This window comes from Lepisma saccharinum, chromosome 7, assembly GCF_977018435.1.
Source record: "Lepisma saccharinum chromosome 7, izLepSacc3.1, whole genome shotgun sequence".
NCBI lineage: Eukaryota > Metazoa > Arthropoda > Insecta > Zygentoma > Lepismatidae > Lepisma > Lepisma saccharinum.
This window is the reverse complement of record NC_139235.1, coordinates 9906386-9929128: the sequence shown is the minus strand read 5'-3', so window position 1 is coordinate 9929128 and position 22743 is coordinate 9906386. Positions and strand designations below refer to the sequence as shown.

Here is a 22743-nt window from a genome sequence, read left to right as displayed (position 1 = left end):
TCAGTGTACAGTTAATGAGATAGTTAAGTATAAATTAGATGTAGTAGCTGTCCAGGAAGTTAGGTGGCCAGGAGAAGGGAATTGTAAAAAATTATATTTTTTTCTATGGTGGTACTGAAAATCATAATTTTGGAACAGGCTTTTTCATAAATAATAGAATTATCTCGGCTCTTAAAACAGTAGAATTTATTAATGATAGGATATCATATGCAGTTTTACAGGGTAGGTGGTGTAAAATTATTTTAATAAACATACATGCACCAACGGAAGATAAAGATGATAATACTAAAGATGATTTTTATACAGAGTTAGAACAGGTCTTTGATAAATTTTCTCAGTATGATATGAAAATTCTGTTAGGTGACTGTAATGCACAGATTGGCAAAGAAGAGACATTTAAACCCACGATTGGTAAAGAAAGTCTTCATGAATTAAGTAATGATAATGGTATAAGATTGATTACTTTTGCAACCTCAAAGAATTTAATTGTGAAAAGTACCACTTTTAAACATAAAGATATCCATAAATATACCTGGTCTTCTCCAGATGGTAAAACTCAAAATCAGATAGATCATATTCTCATTGATAAGAGAAGGCATACTAGTATAATTGACGTTCGTACACATAGAGGTGCTGACTGTGCCAGTGACAATTATTTAGTAATTGCTAAATTAAGAGAAAGGCTCTCAGTGATAAATCATAGGCAACAAAATCTAAAAGTTATAAAATTTGATACGGGTAAGTTTACTGATGAAAGAATTAAGAAAGATTACCAAATTAAACTGTCAAATAGATTTGATGTTTTGCAGGATTTAAATGATGATGAAAATATAAATGAAACAGACGTAAATAAGAATTGCGAACACATACGTAATGCAATAGAATCAGCAGCTAAAGAAAGTATAGGATACCATAAACCGAGAAAAAGTAAGCCATGGTTTGATAATGAATGTCATAATCTAATAGAAATAAGAAATCAGGCTAGACTTAGGTGGTTAAATAACTCTGATGATACAAATCTAAACAATTATAATAGAATAAAGCGAGAAGTTAACCGCAAATTTAGAAGTAAAAAAAAGAGATTACTTGAAAAGCAAAATTAACGAAATTGAAACAAACATCAAAAATAAAAATATCAGAGATTTATATAAAGGTGTAAATGAGTTTAGAAAGGGGTGGCAACCTAAAGTAAACTTGATAAAAGATAAAGACGGTGATTTTCTAGCTGACCCAAGCGATATTCTAAATAGATGGAAGAACTACTTTAATGACATTTTAAATGTCCATGTAGGAGATAAATCAGAAGTAAATGAAGATCACACAGCAGAACCTTTAGTTCCAAAATCTAACTTGACTGAAGTTAAAGATGCTATTAAAAGGCTAAAGAATAACAAAGCACCTGGCATTGATTTAATACCAGCTGAGTTAAGTAAATATGGTGGAAATTCATTAATATGTCAAATTCATAAATTAATTTGTTTAATATGGAATAAAGAAGAAATCCCTCAACAGTGGAAAGAATCCATAATTGTTGCTGTGTTTAAAAAAGGTGATAAAATGAACTGCAATCATTACCGTGGAATTTCTCTACTCTCAACAACATACAAAATATTGTCTAACATTCTTTTAACAAGACTAACCCCATATGCTAATGAAATTATAGGTGATTATCAATGTGGATTTAAACGTAACAGATCAACTACAGATCAAATTTTTCACATCAGACAGACACTTGAAAAAAGTGGGAATATAATCAAAATGTCCATCAGCTATTCATTGATTTCAAAAAAGCATATGATTCGGTCAAAAGAGATAAATTGTATAATATATTAGTAGAGTTTGGAATACCTAAGAAGCTTGTTAGTATGATAAAAATATGCACCAGTGAAAGAGAAAGTAAAATTAGTGTGGGTATTAATATGTCTGACAAATTTACAATTCATGATGGGTTAAAACAAGGAGATGCATTATCTCCATTGCTCTTTAATTTTGCCTTAGAATATGCTGTTAGGAAGGTAAAAGAAACTAAAGAAGGACTAAAATTAAATGGTGTGACTCAGTTGTTAGCATATGCAGATGATGTAGACTTACTGGGGGATGATGTGAATACAATTAAGAATAATGCTAAAATATTTTTCAAAACTGCTAAAGAGATAGGTTTGGAAGTTAACAAAGAGAAAACTAAATATATGCTTACAGGCCGAAACCAAGTGTTAGGTAATAATCAAAATCTAATTATTGATAACAACTCATTTGAACCAGTTTCCAAATTCAAATACTTAGGAGTAATATTAACAAATGAAAATTCTATTAAAGAGGAAATAAAAAGTAGGCTTAATTCAGGAAATGCATGTTACTTCTCTCTTCATAAACTTTTGTCTTCTCGTTTAATATCTAAGAAACTAAAAGTTAAAATATACAAAACAGTAATTTTACCTGTAGTATTATATGGGTGTGAAACTTAGTCCCTTACATTGAAAGAGGAACATAAATTCGAAGTATTTGAAAATAAGATCCTTAGGAAAATCTTTGGACCTAAAAGGGATGAGGAGACAGGTGAGTGGAGAAGGTTACATAATTTAGAACTACATAATTTGTATTCATGTCCAGATATTATCAGAATAATTAAATCAAGAAGACTTAGGTGGGCAGGGCCATGTGGCACGAATGGGAGAGGAAAGAGGAGTTTACAGGATTCTTGTTGGGAAACCTGATGGTAAGAGACCTGTAGGAAGGCCAAGACGAAGATGGAGGGACAACGTTGAGAAGGACGTAAGGGAAATCGGTAGGGATGGAAAAGAGTATATAGAACTTGCTGAAGATAGGGAAAGATGGAAGGCATGTGTTGCTGCAGCCATGAACCTTCGGGTTTAAGAAGGCTAGGGAGTTTGTTAGTTAGTTAGTTAATAAAAACAAGTATTAGTGTATAAAAGTATTAAAAATATCACTATTATATCGCAAGTGACAAAATTATTTCTGAAAGAAAAAGAATAGGTTTTCTAGTATTTCATCGCTGATGAGTCTACAGAAAGGAAAAGAGGTGAGAGAAAACGAAAGGTGACAAAGGACAGGAGAAAGAGAAAGCGAGAGGAGAAGAGGAAAAGTAGAGGAGAGAAGAAAGAGATGATAGACGAGGAGAAGAGATGTAGTGATGAGAATGGAAAAATATTCTAGGAGAGATGAGGAAAATGGAGCAAAGAAGAGAAAAGAGAAGGAAAACGAGATGAGAGAAGAGTGGAGAGTAGAGTAAAGGAGAGAAAAAGAGAAGAACGAAAAGAAGAGGAGAAAAGTGTGTTTAGTCGGAAATCTAAGACAGGAAATTAGATACAAAGAGTGCAGATGAGTGGGATGGAGATAAGTTGCGAGAAAAGTAGGGAAGGCGATATGAGATAAAAGCAGAGCAGAAGGAGGGGAGAGAAGAAGGAGAAGAGAAGAACAGAAGGGACTGAAGATAAGAGGTAGTTGCAGAAAATATCGTCTCAGCGTCAAGAATTGATGCATTGGTCAAATTATCGACATGAAACATTCAATAACATTTTCAAATGTATTAGAGAATGTATTAAATCGGTGCGAAATGCCTTTTGGCTTAGTTCAGAGCAAGGTAAAATCTTCCATGTAAGATATTTGATTTTACCTGCGATTATACCATTAAAAACATTAATGTAATTTTAATATTTATAAGAATTATCCAATTTTTGTCCACTTCTCGGTTCGTTGAAATGGAGATTTTGTAATTTAATATTTTCCGTCACCCCATCGTTAATGCCAAACTGAATCATTCCGTTTCACACGGGGCAAACAATGAACACAATGGGATACGTCTAAAACTTACGAAAGTTTTCTGCCACCGGAAGGGTTTGAACTTACGACCATCAGATTGATAGTCCTGAACGTTAAACACTACCCTACAAGTTTCCGCTCCTGAAAGTAAGTAGCAGGAGCTGACCAATGTAAAATGTAGATGCAACTCTCCTCCTACATGTAATGTGCAAACAATACTTATTTGTAACAAAGAAAACGAAGGTAGTACGACTCGGCGAAAACATTTAATAGAGAATTGCACATGATGATAACTTTTCATTCGATATTTGCGGAGGTATCCTTGCATTGAACTCGAGTGGGAAAAGGGGTAAAATTAGTATGTCCTGAATTGCCACAAATATAAATAGTTATTTCATTAATATTTGTCAATGTCTTTGAAGCAGTACACAATTATCTTTAGAGTATCATAATTCACGATCTTATACATGAAAATATCCCTTTGAACGTGTGTCAATTCATTTATTTGTTTATTTTTTTTAAAAAAAATTGCAGAACAATGTAGCTGCTATACACTGCTATTACAAATAATGTTACCATGCTCTTTTTTGTAATAAAAGGAGAATTAAAAAAGGATAACTCCTAAGGAGGATCTTATTTGTAAATAATTGTCATTTTTTTAGTGTTTACGGCGAACTGAGAGAGTTGCGGTAGATCAGTAGTTATTGTTCGTTTATAAAAATACGTTATAATAGCTTTTTAGGTCTAAGTATTGTAAAGACAAGCACGAAACGATTGCAAATATCTGATGTGTTCGTTTTACAAAGCCGTAGTGGTGGTAACGATCAACATATCTATATCCTGGCTAAATTAGGAATTAACCAATAGACAAGCAGAACAAGGAACGTGCTTTTGTTTACATTGACGTCAGACGAAGCGTTTTGATCACAAGATAATTTGAGTAGCTGATTCAGGATTCGACTACAGATGTCACGTTAATCAACAAAGATTACGATTAGTAAAAATTGTTACCGTTGTACAATAACTACTTCCTGAGAATGTGTCTACGCAGTATTAATTTTTCTATGTAAATAATTGTCATCTTTGTCATCTTTTACGGCGAAGTGAGAGAGTAACGATAGATCAATAGTTATTGCTCGTTTAAAAAAATACGTAACGCTATAATAGCTTTCACTGTAGGTCTAAGTATTGTAAAAACAAATGTGTTTAATCCGGTTTTTAGGTTTCTTAACTTTTCGAAAAATGTGCTCACTGTTGCTGTTTTAATCGTGTTCGACTCTGCACGTGTTCGATTAATCATAATCGAAATCTCTCGAGTTGTGAACAACCCATGTTCTGTAGTTTTCGCGTGTGCTCGGCTGTGTTCGTGAATTCCTTCTCATTGCATGAGGCCTTTTGTCCCAAATCCACGCGAGTGGCTAGAGGAAGATCGCATCGTTCAACCTACCTGTAATTTGCATTCCCTTTATTTTGTGATGATAGAGATATTCTCTCACGTTGATGGGTCTAGAATCGTAACTATATAGAAGCATTCAGACTGAAGCGACATGTGCTGCTTGGAAACGAATCCTCGCTAGTAAATGCAACATTTCGCACCGGAGCGACACTAGAGAGAATTGTAGCGATATTGTGAAAGAGCTTTACGTTGCGGGTTGGCCATGTGGGTACTCAAACATTAAACTGATTGATAAGATACTCGATTTGAACTTTAACATTCGTTATTTTATTCAAAAATTGCGAAACATTGAAAATTTTAATGCTGTAATATTAATATATCATGCGAAGGTATTCTGGTAGATATTTTATGGTTGGTAGCTTATGTTATAATCCTGTCTATTTATATTATTATTGTACGTTCATTATTAGTAGTTGTAGTATTTTATTATTTTATAATATTATTTTATTATTATTATTTTATTGTAATATTATTTTAATATTATTATTTATTCTATTATTTATTTATTATATTATTTTGTTATTATATATTTTTATTTTTTATATTTTTTATTATTATTGAACTAAAAAATGTAGTGACTTTCATATAGAGTTCCTCAGGGGGAATATGCGCATCGGGGTTAAATGCCCACCCCCTCGTATCTCGCGCAATGTTAATGTTATGGCAACTCTGCGACTCTTGTTTGAAAGCGCCCTCCGTGGTGAGACGAAGCAGCAGTTGTGAAAAGAATCTGAAGCCATTCTGGGTTAATTTCATGAGGTAAGAAGACAATTTTTGAGGTAATAATTTTTTGGACGTTGCTGTATTAACACCAAGAGTGAAAGAAAGTGAATTATATTTGGTGTAAAGATCAAGAGTGAGGGAAACATATCTGAGACTGAAACTGCCGCATGGTGCTCAGAGTTGCCAACCCAGTGATTCAATTTTCTGCTTGTAGCTGTGGGATGATATGCCCACAGAAATTAAGTACAATATGCCTATGGGAATTATTATGAGAAGAAAGGACCACAATGTGACTGGATCCAGTATATTCGTTGTAGTATGTGGATGGATGAAATATGTACCAAATTCACGTCCATGTGTCCAAAGTGCAATGAAATTTCTCACAAATGTAAACAGTAAAAGAGGCTATGGTAAATTCAAAATAAATGTTAGAAACGCTATGCTTGTCTATACAAATGATGTTCTGTTTACTAAACAAACGTTAATAATCTTCCAGTTAATTCTGTGTATTATTTTTCTTTAAATATGCCATGTCAAGTATTACAACAATTGTTTCTTGTATTGGGCATTTTACCCCTAATGGGTGGGTATTTTACCCTGAACACGGGTGATTTGCCAAATTGACGTTCATGTGTTTATTTTTCTATGGTTCATTTGCTATAAGACTTACAGTAATAAAACTTATAGGTAACAATAACAAAACATGTAGCTTTCATTTGACATCCTTTTCATTTCGACACTCCTTCATTTACCGAAGCTATAAACCGCCATAAAAAAGTTGGGCGCATTCCCCCGAGTGACTACTTTTGTTTGACGATATATAAACCTCTAAAGCACGTGTCTATGGAAGCAAGGTTTAATCGCTACACGGGCTGCGTACAAGCGGCACAATACTCAAATGAAGGCTCCGTAGTTACAAGTTATACTGCTCATATTCGTCGCAGGAATTCTTTATCTACGCTCTGTTCGGGAATATGTGGAGCAGGCGAACGAAAATAAGTCTCTGCGCAAGTACGACTCCAGACGGATCGTCCAATGAACACGTGAGAGGGGAAACCGCGGCTGCAGCTACTTGCCATTTGCAGCAGCAAGCACTGCTTTGCTCTGCCTACTTGCTTTCTCCTCTTCTCTACCGCTATGCACGGCCTTGCTTCATCGATTCCCAAGACAGAGTATAGAATAGGTATTCGTATGATAAAGGACATCACTAAACTAACTCTCTAGCCTTCTTAAACCCAAAGGTCTATGGCTGCAGCAACACAAGCCTTCTATCTGTCCCTATCCTGGGCAAGATAAATCCAATTCCATCCTTACAGATTTCCTTAGGCCCATCTCAACATTATCCCTCCATCTTCGTCTTCGCCTTCATACAGATCTCTTACCATCAGGTTTCCCAACAAGAATCCTGTAAACTCTTCTTTCCTCGCCCATTCGTGCCACATGGCCTGCCCATCTAAGTCTTATGATAAAGGACATATTTAAAAATATTTTTTCTCATTTTAGAATCAATGAGTTCATATTTACATTTAGAAATACTGTAAACCGAGTGAAAGTAAACTGAAATTTTACAGGGTGAACTGGAAATGGTTGCAGAATATCTGAAAACCGTGAAACAGCTGGTAAATTTGTTTTGCCAAGATAAGTGTGACCCTTGGGAAAGTTCTGGCACATCTACGTTTACCTGAGCTTAATCCCCCGAGCAAGGAAGTCCTGACAATGAATTATGACCGTCCCTGGAAACGGTCCCGTTAGGAAGGATTAGCGCCTGTCATCACTCCAGCTCCTGCCTCATCTTAAAGACGCAATGGCGGATGATCCTCAGAGACAGGCCCATCCTTAGTGTCAGGAGACGTACGGCAACTCTCATTTTAGCTTGGAGAGATGGAAATGCTCTCCGGGTTTTATCAAAGGAAAAGGGGGAGGGGAACGTAACGATGTGCCGTTTGTTTTTCGCAGCTGACCAATTAAGCAGGTATTAATCTCGATGATGGGCTGGGTAGCGATATTACTCGTCAAGGGAGTGGCAACTTTGAGGCTTATCCTTATCTTTGTTCTTTAGGCTCTCAGTGCCTTTTTCTGTATCCCGTTTGGTCTTCCCGTACTTCAAGAAGGAAGTGTCAGGAAAAGGTTGACCCACGAAGGAAGCTACTCCATTGGTTGAATACATTTTTTTCCTGCTCGATTACATTACTTTGGGCGTTGAACTGGAAGCAATTCTTTACAGAAGAATAGCAGATGTAAGATCAAAATGATTTTCACAAAGATATACATTCAATATTATTTCCACAGATATATAAGTAGTCTTTTGTTTCACTTTCTTATTCTAAGATGCAATTTAAAGAGCAACAGAGCAATTTAAACAGCAGTGATTTCTTTCCTGTTGATTGTCGAATCTAATTTATTATCACATCACTGCTTTATAAATATACACTATTCTTTGTTGCATGATCGAGATTGAATAATTACCGGCAAGAATAACCAACCAATCCTCTTTTCCTTGGCTACAACCTCGTGTTTACACTTTGAGCGTCGCTTTCTCTTCTCAACAGAATATAAATCAATATCATTCTGTATTCTGTGCCTCGATGCTTTCGATAATCTATTTCAGTACCACGTGCTCTGATGGTCTGCCATCAAAGAATTTGTTCAGAACCGTTTCTAAAATACGAATTCTTGAACATTAACATTGAATCAAACGAGGGCAACTCCTGATCTCTGACATCACTTCCTTCAAGATTGGAATTCAAACGATGTTTATTTGATCGTGTGTGAACAGCTTTAGGAACTAGCTTTGGGTATTGAGGTCTGGTAATGTTGGAGGACACCCAATTACGACAAGTACAAGAGCACGTGTTCTGATGGCATGACTCATCATTGGAGAATCGTCTTACTTTCATATATTATTATATTTCGAGGGTTGCTTTGAGTAATTTTATATATGAGGCAATATGCGTGAGGTCTGGCAACCTCGGAGGCTACTTAACGACGAGTGCAGGAGCACGTGGCAACAGGAGTCCTCATTGGAGAAGGCGCCTACTTTCCTATCATATTATATTTGAGGGATTGAAGTCCGAAATCTCTTTCTCGGAGCTGTTGTGAGTAATTTTATTTTCGAGTAATATGCGTGAGATCTGGCAACCTCGGAGGCCACTTAACGGCAACGAGTACAGGATTTCTCATTGGAGAAGGCGGCTACTTTCCTATCTTTTTATATTTGGAGTGATTCAAGCACCAAACCCTTTTTCTCGGAGCTGTTATGATTTAGGGGTAAAATGCGTGAGATCTGGGGACCTCGGAAGCCACTCAACGGTGACGAGTACAGGAGAACGTTGCAGCAGGATCCCTCGTTGGAGAACGCGCCTACTTTCTAATTTGACGATTGTGCGCCGCTGTAAGACCTGACCTTCGTTCTCTGTTGCAGGTTCTCCTCCGGGGACTTGTCCTCGGAGTTCGACGACGTTGCTGACGTGAAAGAACGCCAGGAGCAGGTGGTCTCGTCCACCGCTCCGCCACCGCCGCAGAACGACCTGTCCTTGAACCTTCGCCCCAGCAGCCGGACGACGAGCGCCCCCTCCTCCCCCGCCAAGACAAGGGAGAGCCTCCTGCAGAGGGTGCAGTCGCTGACGGGGGTCGCCAGGGAAGGGGGCGCCACCATCCTCAGCACTGCCGTCAGTGGGGTCAGGACTTCCTACAACAAAGATCGTTGCTTCACTTTACTCGTCGTAGATGACCAGAACACCGACTGGTGAGTATATTTACCAACAGATGGCAGGTTTGTTTCATTATTCCAACCTAGCGTAATACATGGTAATGGTTACATGTTTCAAGTTATTATTAGTGCTTTAGGTGTACATTTCAAGCATTTGGTGCACAAAATTCTCTCTCTCTTTTTTAATAATTTTGGCTTGTGATTTCTATTCACGATGTGGATTAATTACAATTTACTTTTAAATACAGTAGAATCATATGAAGAAAACTTGTAATTCGGGCTAATATACTATACGTACTTTTAGCCTTAAGATTTTAACCGGTTTTCAACTCTATACGTATACAAATAATCATAGTTTTTAGAGTCAAGGGCCTACCTAACCAGCCCGATACTGAACTTCAAATTTAAAAAATAAGAAAGAGAGAGAGAGGAAATTATATCTGCACGTCTTCCAAATTTTGCCACTGTTCCTGTTCTTCTGATTTCTTTATTTAAATCCCTATTTCCCTTTGAGAGATTGGTAAGAGGCACATCCAGCTACTAACACTTGGCGAAAATTGGCTTCTCAGGCACGCTGATTGCAGAAAACGTAACCATCATAACCAATTAACATGCATTATTTTCACAATTACAATTCTACAAATGCGTACGTTCTTAGGTGAGGAAGTCAAGTTTAGGGCTGTTAGCAATCGCGACGTGTTAGCAGCTGCCTGCACCAGACCCTTCCTCTTATGCCTCTTTTACAATTTACCATGTACGCAAGTCCTTTTTTCACCTCTTTTCATCTTAATTCTTATAATTCATAGTTACAGAGGCGTACATTCCAGGCTATCTAAGCTACCTGCAAAGCCCAGGCTCAGAAGAGAAGAAATAATCTGTCAAAACATGTGCCTAAAATTGTCGTTTTCAATAAGAAGATGATGGCATTTCAGGAGCTGGCACGCTTATTTCTTATAAGTCGTTACACTAATTTCTTAGGAGTTTGCAATATTGCCCGGTTTCTTTGAAATCCGCAGGGGACTGCGTGAGTTGAGCTTGGCAGTCTTCCTTCATGATGGCGTTAGTATTACGAACTCATTGTTACCAGCGTGGCATCTTCCCAGCAATGGGAAATTATGGAGCGAGACTATTAATGGAAAGGGCGTTGCTTTTATGACAGAGAAATTCCCCTCTGGGCCAACAACATCACTTTCCAATAATAATTGAAAAAGGCCTCCCCCCGCAAATATTTGTCCATTCGAATACTATAATATGATGAGAAATCCCAAGTTTTGAACTCAGTATACGCTACTTGTTAAGTATATATTCCCTTCATCTTTATTGTCTGTGTTCTGTTGATGCCTATTTTCATGTTTATTTTTCCCTTATGTATCACATTCCAATCTATTTAGTGCTTACTTACAATATTGACTCAAGTAAAGTAATGAATATATACTATGTAGTTACACTTTATTGTTCCTCTAAAAAATCACAACTGTATGTTCTTTATTGTGCAAAACAAGTAAATGTTATTGGGAATTGTATTCCCTCGTTTCTGTTTTCATTGCAGTGAGAAAAATGTTTACAATTCAGAATGAAACTCGTACAATCTCTAGTGACTTTATGAAAGTAACGGTTCATGTTTGCAGACAAATAAATAACATACTTTCCGTTTGTACATGAGCCTATGACCAAGTTGAAAATTCCAAAGGTGTGATAACTAGAGCAGAAAATATCAAATATTATTTCTATGTTTTGACTTTTCATATGTAAATACATATCGCAAGAATTCCAAAAACATTTGAAAAGTTTTGCCTTGATGTTTCAGAATTTTTAAGAAAAATCACTTCTTTTTTGTATTTACATACACTGTATATGTGGAATTGTTAATTAAGAAAAGAGAGAGAGAGAGCCAGGCAGCCAACAGTTGTGAGTTTTCATCATAAGCGTTACTCCAAATTTGAACACTGTGTATATATAAAGCGACAAGATATTTTAATTAATTTATTACTGGTGATTCAAACATAATTATAAACTAACAATATGAACGCCCACACGCAACCAAAATTGTTTTAAAAATAAGTTTTCAAAAAAAATCAGCATTGTTTACTCATTTGCCTGACATTGACATATGACATTGCCTGCCTCCTGCTGTTTTATTCTAATCATCTGCTTCTATGAGCTAATACATAGTCTGTCTCTCTCTCTCTCTCTCTATCTCTCAATCTTTCTCTTTTTCTATCTATCTCTCTCTTTCTCTCACTCTTTCTCTTCATGTCTCTATATTTCTATCAAACTCCATCTCTTCTCTTTCTCATTTTCATTTTCTACTCATTTTCAAAAGTAACTTAGTTACAGCTACTGATAAATAATAAATATATGAAGACTTACATGTATTTCGTTTATGCTTCTGGTTCATAATACTTAATATATATATGCCGGCCACTGAATTTTCCATGTAGTGGCATCAATTCCACCTGCACCTATTTCTTTCTCCTCCATTCCAAGGTCTGTAAGATCCCTTCCTTATACAATGACTTATTTCTAACTCGACACCATGTTCCAAATGAATGTAATAATCCATTTGAAACACTGAAGTCTTCACGCGCAATTACAAATAACGAATTTCAATAAGGTGTGGATGTTCGAAATTTAACATGCAATGGAGCCTAGCTTCCTTGTCTTAGGCGATTCCATTAAAATACTTTAACCTTAACATCCAGAGAATACACGTAGTTGGAAACAGAGTTGCCACATTTAGCTCTTCCACCACGTTGCAAATTTTTAGTTAACAATTTAAGTGTCGGAATGTAAATGCTGATAATGTTAATTCAATTGTAAACAAGTAACTCTATTATTGTTTCAACTACTTACTTTTGAAAGGAACTGTTACTTGTAACGTAGTTACAGGCAGGCAACTCTGTTTACATTGATGTGTCTTCTCTGAATGCTAAGGTGAAAGGATTATCTTGGAAGCTCAATTACAGGTAACTAGTTGCTTCCAAACACTGGTAGAAATGTAATCGTAAATATAATCTCTCTTTCATGACCAGGTCCAAATACTTCAGAGGGAAGAGGCTGCACGGGGACTATGACATCAGAGTGGAGCAGGCAGAGTTCAAAGAACTGTCGCTCACAGCCAGCGCCGAGGCGGGGACCACTGTCAGCATGGCGGTCTACAGGAACGGGACGAAAGTTGTTCGGTGAGTACAAGAATTTCCCAACAGATGTCAGCATGGTACAAGGTGAGGGAGTGTAGAGCTAAAAATGTTGATACTGCTCTACCAATACAAGAACATTATCTCCCTCTCTACCCTTTATACCATATGAGAGTGTGTGTTGTTCACTACAAAAGTTTTGCTGGGTAAGTGGGTGAGCTAAGATATTTTACCGCGGGCCTGCTCCCACCTTCCCTCACCCGGTGACGCCGCCCCTCAGAGATAGTCTCCATGGCCAGAATGAAAGCCGGAAGCAATCAACGGACTTACTTCTCGGAGGAAATTCATCAACTGTTGCCACGGGAGACGCCGTCCCGCGAGAAATTAATGCAGGAGACGAAACATGTCGGCATATTTCCAGGAGGAAACTCAAAGAAAGTATGCAATTAAGGCTCTGTGCCAAGTATCCCAGCTTCAACGCAAGCGACTTCGCTCTGAGTGATGTTAATGAGACAGGCTTAAAGTAACTCAATAAGTACCCCTCCAATTGAACAGTCAAATTGAAAAAATATAGTTCATCAAGATACAAAATAGTGAACATTGATCTTGTATTTTAGGTGCACTAGGAAAAGCGTTAGTATGTGTAAGGTACCCAGGCATTCATCTCTCTCTCTCTCTCTCTCTCTGTCTTTCTCTCTCTATCTTTCTATCTTTATCTCTCTCTCTCTCTTCATTTTTCTCTTCGTGTCTTTATCTCCCTTTTTCTCCACCTCTACTTTTATCTCTTTCTCCGTTTTTCTCTCTTTCCGTTTATTCCTCTTCCATTCTCCCTGTCTCCTCCCTCCCTCTCTCTCTCTCTCTCTCTCTCTCTCTCTCTCTGTCTTTCTCTCTCTCTCTCTGTCTCCCTCTCTCTCTCTGTCTTTCTCTCTCTATCTTTATCTCTCTCTCTCTCTCTCTCTCTCTCTCTCTTCATCTTTCTCTTCGTGTTTTTATCTCCCTTTTTCTCCACCTCTCTACTTTTATCTCTTTCTCCATCTGTCTCTCTTTCTCCGTTTTTCTCTCCTTCCGTTTATTCCTCTTCCATTCTCCATGTCTCCTCCCTCTCTCTCTCTCTCTCTCTCTATCTATCTATCTATCTCTGCATGTATTTCCCTTCTCTCTCTATTTCTTTCTCCCTCTCTCTCTCTCTATCCCTTTGTCGATATCTCCCCATCTCTGTCATCCACTCTCTTATTTTCTGTCTCTTTCTTTCTTTGTGTCTTTCTTGTGATTCTCTCACTCTCTACATCTCATTCTTACCTGTAGAGTTAGGCAACACACATAACTTAAATCATCGCATGGTCTTGAAAGGAATTTACTTTTCATATGATACCAAAGAGATAGTACCTTGAAATTTTGACTGAACCTTCAGTAGATGTGTACCAATATGTGAAAAAAAATTTGAAATTTTTTGAAAATTTCGTTTTTTGGAAATTAAAGGTAAAGTGTTCCCCTGTGCATAGCACCACGCCATGAAGGCGTATAGGGGGTGTGGGGGTAACGCCCCACACTTTCTTGATCCGGTCGTGATTGGGTTGATGTGATCAGCATCACGCCCCTGACCGCCTTTACCCCCCAGGGTTTCCCCCAGGTACCCATGTTATTCGACGCTGGGTGGGCGCCGGGGCCGCTTCCACCGTTAGAAAATTTCCCGGATTTGAACCGGCCGGGGATCGAACCCGGGACCTTTAGCATGGTAGTCAGACGCATTACCGACTGAGCCACCGCGGCCACGAAATTTTGGAAATTGTCAAATCAAATTTGCTACATCTCATTCGTGGGTAAGGTAAGGCTCCACGTTATGGGCGTCACTATGCTACGCCCTTTGGGGGTACGTACTTAAATGTTCTTTACCACGGCTACAGATATCTTAATCTCAGGGGGATAGATTCTTTATTCGAGAATTCCAAATAAGAAAGCGTTTATAGCCAAGAGGATATAGTTAAATGCGGATCTACAACATATTCTGAAAACTATACACATTACAGAGAAAATATATAGCGAAGCTTGTATATACATTGAAATATATAATAAATATAGGTATAATCGATAGGAAATCTTCTTCTTCCTTTCTTCTCACAATTTTGGGGAAAATTCTTCTTCTACTATTCTTCCTTCTAATTTGGAAAAAGGCTTCTTCTTCTTTTATCAATCTCCTCTATGGTAATAGGAAGGCTTCTTCTTCTTTCATCAATTTTTCTATTATAAAATATGGAAAGGCTCGTTCTTCTTTCATCAATTTCTTCTATAGGAAATAAAGGCTTCTTCTTCTTTCGTCAATTTCTTCTATGATAAAATATATGAATGGCTTCTTCTTTCTTCAATTTCCACTTCTTTTCTTTGGTAAAAGGATAATCTTCTTTTTCTTTCTTCTACCTTTTATGACAATCTCTTTCTTTTATTTACAAAAAATAGTCATCCCCTTTTATTCATCGCTGTTTCTTATTTCCTCTATTCATATCAATTCCTATTTATTCTTTCAGCAGCAATTCTTATTATCTTCTATATTCCGATGAGATATTCTTATATTCTCGATAAATTTTTCCATTTATTCTTTCCACAGCAAATTCTTATTTCTTCTATTCTTCTTTGCCACTGGAAAAAGTCTTATTTCTCTCATTTATCGCAAATATTCTCTTTACCACATCTCTTCTCAATAATATAGACAAATCATTATGCTGCATTTCTTGTAGAGAATTGAACCAAAGCTATAGAGGATTTTTAGAAGCGTCTAATCTGACAATAGCGCCTCCTCCTAAAACAACAACCAAGGGAAATAACCAGGATCGCTAATAACAAGCGCTGCCGATGGCCCAGTGCGACTAATAAAGAGCACAACCGTAAAGTGCTTCGGGGCGTCTAATTTGACAACAGCGCCACCGGAGACAAGCAACCAAAACATGGCGACGTTCTCCTCGCCAGAGAAATAAAAGAGCTACATTTCTGAATTCATTTGCTCACTTAATAACTTTCCTAATTGTTTCATATATGAGCATGTTCTTAATTATCTTAATTTGCTATATACAACATTTTATTCACTCATTCTATAATTTTTATATTCTTCCTTTATATATTTTTCATTTACTATAATATATATAATCGCTCTTCTCCGCTCTGCTCTTCTTTATATGGCGTGCTGCCATCTATCGTCGCTTTCGGGAACATTTCTTCCTTGTGATTTTCATTGTGTCGTCGGAAGTGGCACGTGACAAATTTTAAAATCCTTTTAAAATTTGTTTTTCTCAAAAAACAAACATGTTGTATATCAAATGAACGCCCTGTTCATAAGCTTTAAAATTAGACTAGGCCCAGCCCTGTAGTTGAAACAGGTGTCTTGCAAATTGTATTTAAAGTTTCAACAGTGAGCGGTTTTGAGTCAGTTTTCAAAATTCAATAACTCAAAAACCGGCAACATGAAAAATAAAAAATAAATATTTTCTATATTTCAGATAAAAAACATGTATACCAAAAATTAGTCAAATCCATGATATCAAATTCCAAAATTTATTTTTTCTTGGTTGATTTGACATTGAATTACCCGAAGGTGAAAAGGTACAAGCTTGCTCAGAATGTACGTTACTTGGAGCATTGTCAGATCGACGCTGCCTTGCAACGCAAGTATTCTCATTATCCCTGTCGCGTACCTGCAAAAACTGTTTCTCAAAGCCTGCTGCTATCCGAAAAGAGAGGCATGAGAAGTGCGTAGGAAATTTTTCACCGCCCTCCCTCCGTGTGTTTATTGATTAATCGACTTCCTTCTCTCCAAGAGCTTTCAGGGAGCTATTACCATGATGACATGTTCCGTAACGATGATTACATCGCTTAACAATGGTACATTGTTGTTGAATGCTTTTTACCTCCAGGGATACTGGGCTAGGAAGCGCCTCTATGGAATGTGTGTGTGTGTGTGTTGTATTCATGCATATTGTATTGTACACTCAAAATCACAACGCTCATAATTAGTGCTCGGATTTTTATGACATATCATATTTTCCAAGGAGCTGGTTTTCTGTTTGTTAGGTTAGTTTAAGCACGTTTCTTGGTGTTTTGAAATCAAAAACACTGTTTTATTGGTCATATAAAAAACTAAATATGCTGACCAAGGCAGTAATTTATTTTATTAAAAACATAAACTAAACGTAACGTTTCAACCTTCTAGGAAGGTCTTCTTTGGACTCTGTACCAAGTACAAATGTAACAAGATACAAAAACGGGGCATTATATATACACAAACACTACTCCCTCCAGACTATTAGAAATTTGTTCTGGAACTTTCTAGCAGGTGGCTTTCCCTTGTCAACTGTACTTTTACCTAAAAGGCTAAATATATTTACTTCCATATAGAATGTGGTTCGACTTTTTATCTCACGCTCTTTTTCCTTCATTTTTCTTCCTTCTCTCCTTTTCTTCTAAATATGTTTAGCCTTTTAGGTGAAAGTACAGTTGACAAGGGAAAGCCACCTGCTAGAAAGTTCCAGTACAACTCTCTAATAGTCTGGAGGGGAGTAATGTTTGTGTATATATAATGCCCTGTTTTTGTATCTTATTACATTTGTAGCTACTTGATATAGAGTCTGAAGAAGACCTTGCTAGAAGCTTGAAACGTTACGTTTAGTAGTTTATGTTTTTAATAAAATAAATTACTGCCTTGGTCAGCATATTTAGTTTTTCATATCATGGATACAAGGCTTAATGGTGTTATAATTGGTCATATAAATGCATATGTCTACTATATTTTCGGTTTAGGGCATATTATGACCAAAAGTGTGGAATAGAAGCATATTTTCATGTTCAACACACAGTACTTCCAGTGTTTATAAAGAAATTCCTGGCTTGTTCCGCAAACTTATCTAACCGGCGGATTTTTTTTTCAGTTTGTTTTATACCTTGGTTGGAAAATAACCAGCGGTGTATTTTTCCTGGACGTGCTTTAAAAAACAAACAGTGAAATTGTTTTTCAATCGTTCTTTTCGTTGTCCGCTTCCGGCTTAAAGATTGTTAGGCTATTGTTAATTCCTTATCGTTAGCTATTCTGCCCCTCCCCTTCCCTTCTATACACGGCAACCAGACAGCATTGGAAGTGTCGTTTAGAGTTTGAAGCTTCCAGTTCGCAGTGCATCCAGAGACCATCTTTGCTCCAGAAAGTAGGGGAACGAATTTTGCAGGTAACGCGTACGTTGTTATAATTTCAAGATGCCGAAAGTGAAGTGCCCAGAGAGTGTGAAATTAAAGAGTTTTGTAAGAGAGTTCGGTGAAACGGTTTTCAGTATTGATGGCCGAATTTTAATTTGTAAATTGTGTTTCATATATTTTTTAAATGTTGGTCATTTTAAATTTTACATATATCCTATTCGTCATATTTTCAGTTTTTAAGGTCATATTTTGCTAATTTTAAGGGCATAAATGCATGCATATTACAGAAGTTTTTAGGTCATTAAAATCCAAATCTTAGTCATAATTTAGGTATATTACACTACCAAGATATTAGTGCTTGACAAGCTTTATTAAACTATATTTATAGCTGAAAACTAGATAACATAATGGCTAACGCTGTAGCCGTGTAATCAAGGGGTCCCGGCTTCGATACTCAGGCGAATGACATAAAGGTTCGGATATAACTTTAAACTGTAGATACAGTCCCAATCTACCTATCTAAGCATAAAGCGCACTTAAGACTATCTTCAAAGAAAAATACTTCATGTGTCTTTAGATTTCCTATCTCTTTTGGTTAGAAACGATTATTTTTTTAGTCCATTAATCATTGATATAATAAAAATTAAATATGTTGAAATATATCCAATTACAATTTAGTCATGTGGCTAGGTCCCTAATAACTGACAAATTGCTACAACTTTTGATGAAAGCAATAGACATTGTAGGATCAATTGTTATACAATATACCATTTAAGCAATTTTAGTCGAGGAACTAATCGCTACCTGCGTGCTGACGGTCGCCATTTTGAAAAGAGTCCGCCATATTGGATATATTTTTTTTAATTTGGTATATCTCTGGAATTGTGGCACTTATCAACGTCTGAATTCCACAAAAATATTCCAAATAACGTAAGCTTTCATAATAAATTAATAAGGCTATTTAAAAAATAAACAGTTCATTTTATGAGAATAACTGGGAGATGAAAGTGTGAATTTTGTTAAATAATTTTGTTTACATTTTAGATGATCTGAACCTTGAAATACTATTTACTACAGTTAGAAAGTTACCTTAAGTAACATTTTAAAGATAAATTCAATTCTCTTATCAATTCAATTTGGTTTCTAAATAGGGGTGATGGCTAAAGTCAGCATAGAGATATAGATAGGCTCCTCGACTGAAATTTTTTAAATGGTATAAAAATTAAGTCCGTTTTAGCCCATAGTGTATACGTATGAACTGCTGTATCAAGGCTCTTTAACTGTTCTACACAAGGATATTATGAGTATAAACAGGATGGTATTTGAAGGGGCGTGAAGGGTAATTCCCTTCTTTGACTGCTAATGTTTGACAACTCTATAGGCTATATAATTTATATAATATACCGAAATATTTTTTTTTCAAATACCACACTGAATATGAATAAGTAAATAAGGACCCCACAATGTTATAACTAGAGTGATATTACTTCCGTAACAACTCTGGCTGTTATGCATTTGCAGCTTGGGTGCGAGTCATAACTCCCGAAAACACCAATGAACAATCGAGCCGGTGACGTCATCTCAACTCCGAACCTATCGGTAATCTTCCCGCTCACGCTCCACGCGGTATCTAGGCTTGCTACCTAGAATCGCGTACTCAACTGGAGACGTAACAAAAAAACTGGCTAAAATAATAATAATAAATTACGCCGGAACGTCAGTTACGCAAAATATTTATCGGATTCCCTCGTTTATCTTTGTTCTTTATCCTTCATTTGTAATTTCATTTTTTTCACATGATGGTATGATTTAATATCATATCAGAATAAGGACCAGAATAATCATTGGCTTACATAAAAAAGCGTATGTAAGGATAGAAATAGTTGCATTTAGTCTTGGCTACAGTGCAACCGAGGCTAAAACTAGAAAGAGTTAGGTTTACAAGTATTAATCTTCAGAGCTTAAAGTTAGAGAACAAGTTAGTAAAAGGAAGTTACTAATTGGATGTGGCAGGAAGTTTATAAGCTTTTAGCTGTTAATTTACAGCTATTAAAAGTTCTTCTAGGGAAAGGATTTTAAGGTGCAAAATTATGGTCGGGAAAGGGATAAAAAGGTTCTGAAAATGCTTCAAAAAATGTGCTGGTAAAATGCCTTTATTCGATTCTCCCTTTTCTGCGCCATCTCTATGTGTAATGCGCGCGGACCGCATAGAGAACTGGTTCTGTCGAATAGGTTTTGTTGAAGTTTGTGTATTCTCTCGAGGGTTTGGCTACATTATCTTGGGAACTTTTGGGGCTGCAATGATTGTATTAAACCATTCTATAGCTCTCGTTCTCCTCTACAAAATGAGACCAAAATGGGATCTTATGTAGCTGCTCAAGAAGAGTGAAAATAGTTTATTTTTCTGTCCAATTTTTTAAGAAAACATGAAAGAAAAGGAAGGAAATGGGTGGTGAACCATAAAAGAGAGGGTAAAAAGGAAATAAATATGCTAATCTCATAAAAAGGTACAACAAAGTATGTTCGTTTTACTTGATTTCATGTCCTAAAATACACATCTCAAATGATCGGTATAAAAACAACTATATTTTTGGAAAGATGCCTCACCTTAAAATCCTTTCCCTATTTATAACTATTAAAAGTTCTTCATTACCATGAATTTGTAAAGGGTTAGTAAGAAGTTTAGAGATTAGTAAATACGAAACGAATAAAGAAGAATGTGTCTTACTGGTAACGCACTGGTATCTGGACTTTGTGGAGGCCAGAGGACAGGACTATATCAAAAACAAGCTTTTGTGGAGGAGTGGTTAGCGCTGTCGCTTCAGTAGCCTGACTGTATGCAGAATATCTCTGCGAGACAAGATGAACGGCATTTGCTTCGAGTGGTCGTCTTCGTGAGCCCTGCTTTCTGACGGACGGAGCCTGCCCTCGAGGTTGCTGGTTGAGAGATCGTTCTGCGACCGCCCACTCCCATTATTTACCCAGACTGATTCTTCCTCCGCTCGATGAAGTGGAAAATCCAATTGCGGCGATGGTCCCTGCAGCTGTTGCTCCGCTTGTTATCGCGACGCGATGCGATTGGCCAGGGAAAGTTATTTCGCTCCAGAATCTCGGGACTGGGGAGTCATGATCCTGTGGGATGATCAACAATATGGATGCTTGTTGATCTGGAACAACATGATTGAGATGAGAATGAGGAACAATACGCTTCTCAAGTTGCCTTAGCACAAGTTGAGTTGTTTTTTGTCCACTCTATGCACCAGTGGAGTATGCTGAGTCTATGACACCTGGTCCTTGGCTATGGAGGAAGGAAGAAGACTAGACTTATTCTTGACGTGTTCAAGGAAGCCACGTTGTCATCCAACGGTTGTCAGGTTACAAACTTAAAAAAAATATGTTGCCAACTTCTAATAATTCAGGTTGCCAACTCCTAATAATTCAGGTTGTCAACTCCTAAGAATTCAGGTTGTCAACTCCTAATAATTCAGGTTGTCAACTCCTAATAATTCAAGTTGATAACTCCTAGGAATTCAAGGTGCCAACTCCTAAGAATTCAGGTTGCCAACTCCTAAGAATTCAGGTTGCCAACTCCTAAGAATTCAGGTTGCCAACTCCTAAGAATTCAGGTTGCCAACTCCTAAGAATTCAGGTTGTCAACTCCCAAGAATTCAGGTTGCCAACTTCAGAATCGCCATTATGTTCTTTCTTAAATCAGCTTAATTCACACAGTTTCTAAGATGTTTCTCTTCAGTATTTTACTTTCTAGGTCTCAGGCTTCGCAGATAGCCTAGCTATATGCTCCTGCTATGCACAGATAGGTTAATCTGGACTGGACCTACAGTTTAAAGTGGGATCTGAACAGATATGTGCCTCCACCTGGTATCGAACAGAAATGTCAGAAATGCTAAGTAAAACAAACCAAATCAATCAATAAAATCCTTCTTATTCCGGTGTAAGGGGTGCACTGTGAATGCCCCAAAATTTCAATTTATCTTTCACATAGTGCACCCTGGACTGAGTATTGCAGACTAACGAGGCTCTGACGTCTGGACTCACACCTACAATTATCCTCTGAGAAACGTGTGCTCTGTCCGCATGTGTTTCTGATTGTCCTTCCATCCATTTCATTCTATCACCATTCATTCTCATCTTCGCGTTTTGCCAATTGCCACAAGAGGAAAAATAAAATCAATTCCTTCTTATTCGCCATTCCACTATATCATTGGGCCTCATTACCGAAAACTAATACGTTTTTCAAATAACTTTAACGTTGACATAAAATCGTCTCGCGTATCAACATCCCTTCACCTTGGAAACTGCATTTTTGCATGCTAACGAGGCTCTGTCAGCTGGGCCTACAGCCAAGTTAGATTCTATAAACGATGATATATAATAATTTTAATGTTGAACTTCTTCGTTGACGCGAGCACGAGGCAAGCTGGAAATAAATCTATGGTATATGTCACATGGACCTCAGCGTTGTAATTTGCGATTACAAAACAATATGGCGCTACTTTTGTTTCTTAGACATTAGATTTTCATTCCGAGCCGAAAGTATGTGTGCCTACATGTGTTCTATATTAGAAATAAAACAACATTGAAGTTTTAACTAAAAATCAGTTTTTATCTGTTTCAATTTAGAGGGCTGCTGGAAAAGGGGCATATCCCACCCCAGAGCAGAAAATGAGATAATGGTGATATCCGATAGGCCACGCCATCTCTGATCATAAAAAAGAAATAGCTTTAAGTAGTCTTTTCATGAATGA

The 22743-nt window shown here is 37.0% G+C and overlaps 1 protein-coding gene across 1 annotated transcript in view; it reads left to right on the top strand.

Moving 5' to 3' along the window:
- The window catches only part of Syn (synapsin), a 76769-nt gene that overhangs the window by 36017 nt on the left and 18009 nt on the right, over positions 1-22743 (top strand). The window contains exons 4-5 of the mRNA XM_083125737.1: positions 9381-9704; positions 12701-12850. Of these exons, the coding sequence (XP_082981863.1) occupies positions 9381-9704; positions 12701-12850 (474 nt within the window). The remainder of the gene's footprint in view (positions 1-9380; positions 9705-12700; positions 12851-22743) is intronic.